At 43.8% G+C, this 6,886-nt stretch overlaps 2 protein-coding genes across 3 annotated transcripts in view; one reads left to right on the forward strand and one right to left on the reverse strand.

Moving 5' to 3' along the window:
• The window catches only part of XDH (xanthine dehydrogenase), a 60,554-nt gene extending 58,253 nt beyond the window's left edge, over positions 1 to 2,301 (forward strand). The window contains exon 37 of the mRNA XM_083434398.1: positions 286 to 2,301. Within this exon, the coding sequence (XP_083290524.1) occupies positions 286 to 336 (51 nt within the window). The 3' untranslated portion in view covers positions 337 to 2,301. The remainder of the gene's footprint in view (positions 1 to 285) is intronic.
• A 1,808-nt stretch (positions 2,302 to 4,109) lies between these two features.
• Positions 4,110 to 6,408, reverse strand: LOC310674819 (carbohydrate sulfotransferase 8-like). 2 transcript variants are annotated; one of them, XM_083434580.1, is made up of 2 exons: positions 6,253 to 6,408; positions 4,110 to 5,462 (listed from the first exon to the last, which is right to left on the reverse strand). In XM_083434580.1, exons 1-2 carry the CDS (start codon positions 6,350 to 6,352, stop codon positions 4,651 to 4,653), a joined length of 912 nt encoding a protein of 303 aa, XP_083290706.1. In that variant the 5' UTR covers positions 6,353 to 6,408; the 3' UTR covers positions 4,110 to 4,650. The 2 variants fall into 2 exon arrangements, with proteins under 2 accessions (XP_083290706.1, XP_083290707.1); XM_083434581.1 differs by having other exon boundaries at positions 4,458 to 5,458.
• Between the last annotated feature and the right edge of the window lie 478 nt (positions 6,409 to 6,886).

Consider the following 6,886-nt stretch of genomic DNA (forward strand, 5'->3'; position numbering starts at 1 on the left):
CAATCTTGTTCTGTTGGCTACCCCTGATTTACACCATGTGGCTGTCCTCCAGCTGTTGTTGGATACACACCTCTCATCAGTCCCAGTGTGGTGAATGGACAGGGATTATGGGAGTTGTAGTCCATCAGCCCCTGGTATAGAAGATAAGTAAATCTGAAGATGGTTACATTCTGTAGTTGCCCAGCAAAGGCCATGCCAACTTTGGGACATGGTCTAGACATTTCAGATGAAGGCAGCTGTTCATCATCCTTCTCTTTCAATTATTTCACTCTTTTTTTTATCCAGTGTCCATCTGCTGAGCCGGGCACCTTTAAGCCCTGGTCTGTGAGAGTATGAATGAAGTAACCTCTAGGAACCATCTCCACACATCAAGCTGGTTTCACCTCAGGGGACCAAAAGGAAGCAAGGACTCACTGCTGGAAACAGATCTGTGTTCCTGCACTTGCCCTGCAGATTCATGAAGCTTTATAATTTAATAGCTGAATCGTCCATTGCCTAAGGAAAGGGTTCCTGTTGGTGGAATACAGCTGGCGTGAAATGTAACAAAGAGGGGGGAAATGTATGGTTTTGCTCTCTGTGAAATCTGAAATCCTTACGTAGTTCATTTAAGCTCATGGCAAAGATCAGCGAAACTCGTTTGCTAATACGTTCACTTTTACAGTGTAATCATGACATTCAATGAAATGCTAATTTGAATTGATTGTGATGCAGCCAGTCCCCCCTTTTCAGTTTTCCATCCTTCCTCTTTTGGATGTATGATTGCAAATAACAATGAGGGCAGGACCCCATTGCATCCTCTCTCTGAATCATAAGGATGTGGGAAGTTCATTAGCTAATGAGATCCCAGCCTCCACTCCCACCTTCTACTTTGCTTTTGTATGCTGAAGATATGAGATAACACTGGAAGCAAATGCACAAGGGTTGGCTAATGTCATGATCCTCAGTATAGTTACTGAGTAGGTAGATATGTTGATTTCAGTACCACTTACTCCAAGTGTGCTTGGAGCTGATGTTTAAGAGAGTTAGGGGGAAATAGCTATTACCTAGGTGCTTATGAATTATGGAGAGCCAGTTTGCATCCCATAGTTAAGAGGGCCAGGTCCAAAAGTGGCCAGGATTCCTGCATCTTTTATTGGCTGTGCAGAGCAGATGACAAGCTATGCCTGCTGAAATTCTCTCTTCTACGCAACCATTAGAAGAGCAGAAGTCTTGCCCTGTTTGTGCATCTGGCCACCTCACTTATGGTGCATTCCCCTCATTTGGTTTTGCTGAAAGTAGACCAGGGTAAATCTGCTAGGTTGCAAAAATATGAATGTGTTGAGGCTCACAAGGGACTGCTTTCGCACATTACTTGGCCTTACAGAGGGGTTATGAAAAACACTCCATCAGAAAGATATTTAGCTAGGCTTTCCTTTATATTCTTCCTGAGCTATGATGCTTTGTGCAGCAGGCACTAAATCCCATTTGCTAGCCGTTTGCAAATCTCCTAGAGTTACTATTATATCATTCTGCAAACTTGTCGTCAAAGTTTCAGGTGAATCCCTCCGAATGAACTGAAGCAAATTGTACAGTTATATCTGAAATTTCATGCAGATTGCTGTAATCAGTTGACAAAAGAATGGTCCTTGAACGATGGCACAATGCAGAGAGTCTCGGCCAGTTGGCCAGGTTTGCTCCGAGATTAACCTGTGTTTCCCAAAGGTGTAGCAGTTCATAATAGAGCTGTTTGAATGATAAGTCTGCACTCCATTTTCCCAGGCCGCACAATGTTGTATTTCCTATGCTAAACAGCTCCTTTTCATATCAAAACAAAACAACCTTATGGGAACTAGCTCTCAGAGAGAATTAGACATGAACTTATCCCTGAAATCAGTGCACTGCATCGTTCAAGGAAATGGATTTGCATCATGCCTTTGGGACAGAGTTGTCTTGTTGACATTGGATGTGCTATATGAAAGCAGAGTGCTTTCTGGAACTTCTGAGACAGAAGCATACTCAACATTCACGGATGCTTCATTTTCTTGATTGCCACTAGTAAATGGTGTTCTCACAATGTAAGAAAATAGCCTGCCAGAAGCAAATATGTGCATGAGCCAATGACAATTGAAACACTTGCTGCTTTTCTAAGGGTTTGCTTAGTATGCTAATATGCCCATCTTGACTTTGGGGCATTAAATGCTCTTCTGGAACTGTTTAATAATTATGAGCTGACACTATTGCCATTTACCAAAATGACTCCTAGCTGTTGATAGAGAACAATTTCTGTTCTGTTGAAATAAACAGATCAATCATGTTTCCCGCGCTGGTGTTAACTTGCCTGACTTTTGTGGTCTGTGTAATACTTGTGGAGTGGGCATATTCAGAGTCCATCCCCAGTTCAATAATTCTGTACTGCAGCTTAAAGTGTGACTTTCTCTTATGCAAGAAGATCCATCCTTGACATTTGCTCTCATAAACCAACCCATGGCTTTTCTACAGGTTTCTGACCCATAAAAGGTTCTTTTTAACAGTACCTTTAGTAGGACAAAGGCTGAGGTTTCTCTCCCTGGTCTACATAATAACTTGCCAAGCATAGAAGCAAACTGAAAGCCTGTAGTGCGATATTCTGGAAAATATGAAGCAATAGTAATGCTGACCTACAATTGTTAGTCCATGGTAATAACGACAAGTTACCAGGAAGCACGTAGTTTTGCTGAAACTGAGGACTTTATAGAATCTTTTAAATGAACTCTCATGAATTAGTGTCTTCGTGATCTGAATGTATAAGGAACCCTGCTTGAAATGAACTATTTTGGGGGGAAATAAATGTGATTTGAAAAGCACTTTGCACGTTTGCTAAATTACCCACAAAAAATATTGTCATTATTATGGGGGGCTCTACATCGTGCATGGCTGTGCCACAAAATGTTCATATGGAGGGCAGAAGATTTTCTTGCCCTTTGCATTGGCATTCCCTATCCTAAACAGTCATTTATAACACCACCCAATTTATAATATGAGAAGAATGTCAAGCATGTACACATATGGGAGAAAGCAAAAGGGTGCATATATCGAAATGAGGTAGACAGGAGGCCAAATCTGCTCCCAACTCCTGATTACCTCAGAATCGATCCTTGTTGCTTCCTGCATCGCTCCATCGTGGGTCCTGGTCACTTATAAAGCAGGGAAAGAGAACCTGATTTAAGTCCCTGCTCTTAAGTCAGTACTACTAATTGGATGGTTTAATTCCATTCCATTTAGTCGAAGGCCTTTACTAGGAACTGCAGGGGAACACAGTGCTGTTGTGCTTGTGTCCTGCTTTCAGGCTTCCCACAGGCATCTGGCTGGCCACTGTGAGAACAGGATGAGCCATTGGCCTGATCCAGCAGGCCTGTCTTACGTGGCCCCCCACATGCTGTTAGACAAGCTCCCATCAGCCCCATCAAGCATGGCCCAATGGCTGGGGATGCTAGGAGTTGTTATCCAGCAACCTTTTAAGGGCTGCAGATTCCTTTCTCATGTTCTAGGGCATGTAATAGCAGTTCAATTGCTATGGAAGCAATTACCTAGAGCGGGGTGGACTCTTCCCCACTAGAGGTCTTGAAGCACAGGCTACACAGCCAATTGTTGGGGATTGTTTCAGCTCTGGCTTTCCTGCATTCAGGAGAGAGTTGGCCTATATGGTTTACTGGACATCTCACATTGGTGGTTCTATGCCAGAATCTTGGAGCAAAATATCGTGCGCCACATGTGGGAAAGAACATGTACACAAAAACAGTTCCAAAAACTAGTGTTAATAGTGCTTTAAATTCCCATAGTGTTTCTCTGTTGGGAGCCGCCCAGAGTGGCTGGGGAAACCCAGCTGGATGGGTGGTGTATAAATCATCATCACCACCACCATCATCATCATCATCATCATCATCGTATTCCAAAAACAACCATGAACTTACTGCCCTTTAAGCACTGATTAAAAAAGGAATACAGTGTTACCAAAACCAAGGCATTCCAAAAGCAAGGTTTTCGGCATTTGAGAACCAAGGCATTTGAGAACCAAGGTGTTTTGGAACCAAGGTACTACTGTATGGAAGGAGGGGTTCTCAAGAGATTGAATGGATACCAGATACAGTAAGGATGGATGGATTAGGTTTTATTATGGCCACAAACCAAGAAAAAAATTAAATCGTGGGAAAATAACACAATCAGAACACAGCCTGTGAAGAAAACATAAGATTCACAGAAGAGCCAGCAGAAAATTTACTTTATCACCTGCTTCCTAAGAAGTATACGCACATCATTCATTTTGTTCATCACTGCGAAACTTTTATTAGGTCAGCAACTGGAGACCTGTAAGTAAAATCCAGCCCTGGGAGGCGCTGCATGCTCCCTGTTGCCAACCTAGAGGCAAGAGATATGGAGAAAGTGCCATTTATGGCAATAAAACATATATGGAGTTCACTATAGCAGGCTGAGGCTGCACGCTTGCTCTCACTCATGCTTTCAAAGTAGCTCTCCAGGAAAAATAGATGCTGACCAGGAATCCCTGCTGACCAACGAGTAACGTAGATCCCCATTCTGTATACAAAAGAGGCTGTCACTAGACCAGCTAATTTCTGCTGCATTTGTCCTTGATCACAGTAAAGGCTTTTCTCAGTTCTTCCAGCCAAAACAACCCTAACCACTTCCTGGAATGCAAGTGAGGTTCCAGAGCAAACTGCGGGGAAAGCGAAATGCTTGATAGTCAAACCGGAAAAAGTGGCATAGTCCTTTCCTCTCCCTGAGGGACAGTTGGCTGAGCATCTGCTCTTCTAGCCAGCGATAGGTCCACCGGATTTTGGAGTCTATGAACTCGGGGATCCGGATATTCTCCGGAAGCCCAGCCCGGAGCATTAAATGGCGCACCTCGTTGTCAAGGAACCCAAACATTATTACATAGTCATACCGCACGAGGCACGGTCTGCACAGACTGACCGACGGTGTCCACTCCATGCTGTGATTCCTGGACCCGCTGTATAAGATGTACTGAACGAACTCCTTGAAGTTTAGGCCATCTGCCATCCCATGCATGTAAGCGGAGATAAGTCGCTGGAAAGGCTCCCTGACAAACATCACTTTGGTGTAGGACTGCATTATAGCCTCCATGGAGGTCCGGTTATACTCACTCAGTGCCTTTGGGCTGCCAAACTGCTGGTGGTGAGGAATTGGCAGCTGCAGGCTAACGTTTTTCTCCAGAAGCATCTCCAACAGCCGCTCCCAGCCTTCCACCCCAGTGGCTGGGGTTTTGCAATACAGGAAGTGCAGTTTGTGGTCCACCATAATTGAAGACAGGGCCTGGGAAGCTTCCTGTTGGGTAGGTGGGAGTCGGGTGATTTTACCTCTTTTGCTGCAGAAGGACCTCAGCGCCTTTTTCCTGAGCTGCTGAATATGCAGGAGACTGTCAAACGTCTGTGGGGCATCTTCTTCCGCATCCTCCATGGCCAATCTGCCTGCAAAATAGGATCGGAGGAGGGAGCGGAGTTTGTCTGTGCAAGGGAAGGGTGCTAAGGACTGTGGACCCGGGATTAAATTATTCTCACTGGCTTGCACGGCAGCAGAATTACTATTGAGTTGTTTTATTGCCTATTACTAATCGAAATAGAGTCCCCTTATATGTGCTTTGTTTTTTAGATGCCATGCATGAATCTGTCAAATGCTTTCAAATTATTATTTCGTTATCTTATTGCATTTATTATTATTGCATTTATATCCCATCTTTCTCTCCAAGGAGCTTGAGGTGGTGTACCTGGTTCTCCCGTCCCCATTTTATCCTCACAACAACCCTGTGAGGTAGGCTAGGCAGTGACTGGCCCAATGTCACCCAGTGAGCCTCATGATTGAATGAGGATTCAAACACTGGGCTCCCAGTTCCTAATCTAGTACAATAACCACCATACCACATTGGCTCTCCAGTCAATGTGAATGTTAAATAGAAGACTAAAAGCACATATAATTTACTTGAGTAAACAGGACCAAGGAATGGGCATTTATGAATATCTCACCATATGAGATATTCTACAGAACTACCACAACCACTACAGCAAAAGGCTACAGAAGTGCGAAAAGCTTCCTCTGTCAGTATCCTTCATTCTAAATAATTATTAAAAGTACAACCCCTGTCCTCTAGTACGCTTGATGACTGAACACAAAGGCACTTGGCAGAACGAGAATACATTGGTGGACTGCATTAGGCTATGATTGTTTCTCGGATTGTCTTCTTATGGTAGCGGTGAATCCTACCTTGGTTCTGTGGTGTGTTTCTCCAGAGAAGGTGGCTCCACCACAACAGGGAAATGAAACCCAGAGAAGCTAAGGTGAGGAGTCGAGCGAGGAAGCGCATGATCTTGTCTGCGCTATCAAAGTGAATGGCTGCTAATGGAAGCAGAGAAAGCAACCCGAAGCATTGTCAGCAGAAGTCCCCTTGAGTGTTTACTCTGGGATGAAGCAACTGCGAGGGTCAGGTTAAAGTACTGTTTGTACATTTGTGGGCATTGCCTGCTTATCTGACTCTCAGGGAAACTGGGACTGATCGAAGAGCCCCAAATCATAGCTGTGCTTCCAACATACATAAGAATGATATAGCATGGGAAACTACAAACAGCTTCAGGTGTCTGTGGGGAATGGCCAAGGCTGGCATCTTAATCTAAATGGAGCCATTTATCCTCTTAATACATAGTTGTAAATGAAGCCTATGAACATCCCACCTAGACATTTGGGATGCTTTGGGGAAACCACACACTTTAAATAGATGTGAATGGCTCTCCGAATGCTTTCTTCTGCAGAATATTTGTTATTGTTTCTAATAAAGCATTTTTAGCCACCCTTCAGGGCTAATACCTTTAAGGCGGCTTACAATACAATAAAAACTATTTTA

This window comes from Podarcis tiliguerta (genome assembly GCF_965153285.1).
Source record: "Podarcis tiliguerta genome assembly, chromosome: 3".
NCBI classification, from domain to species: Eukaryota; Metazoa; Chordata; class Lepidosauria; order Squamata; family Lacertidae; genus Podarcis; species Podarcis tiliguerta.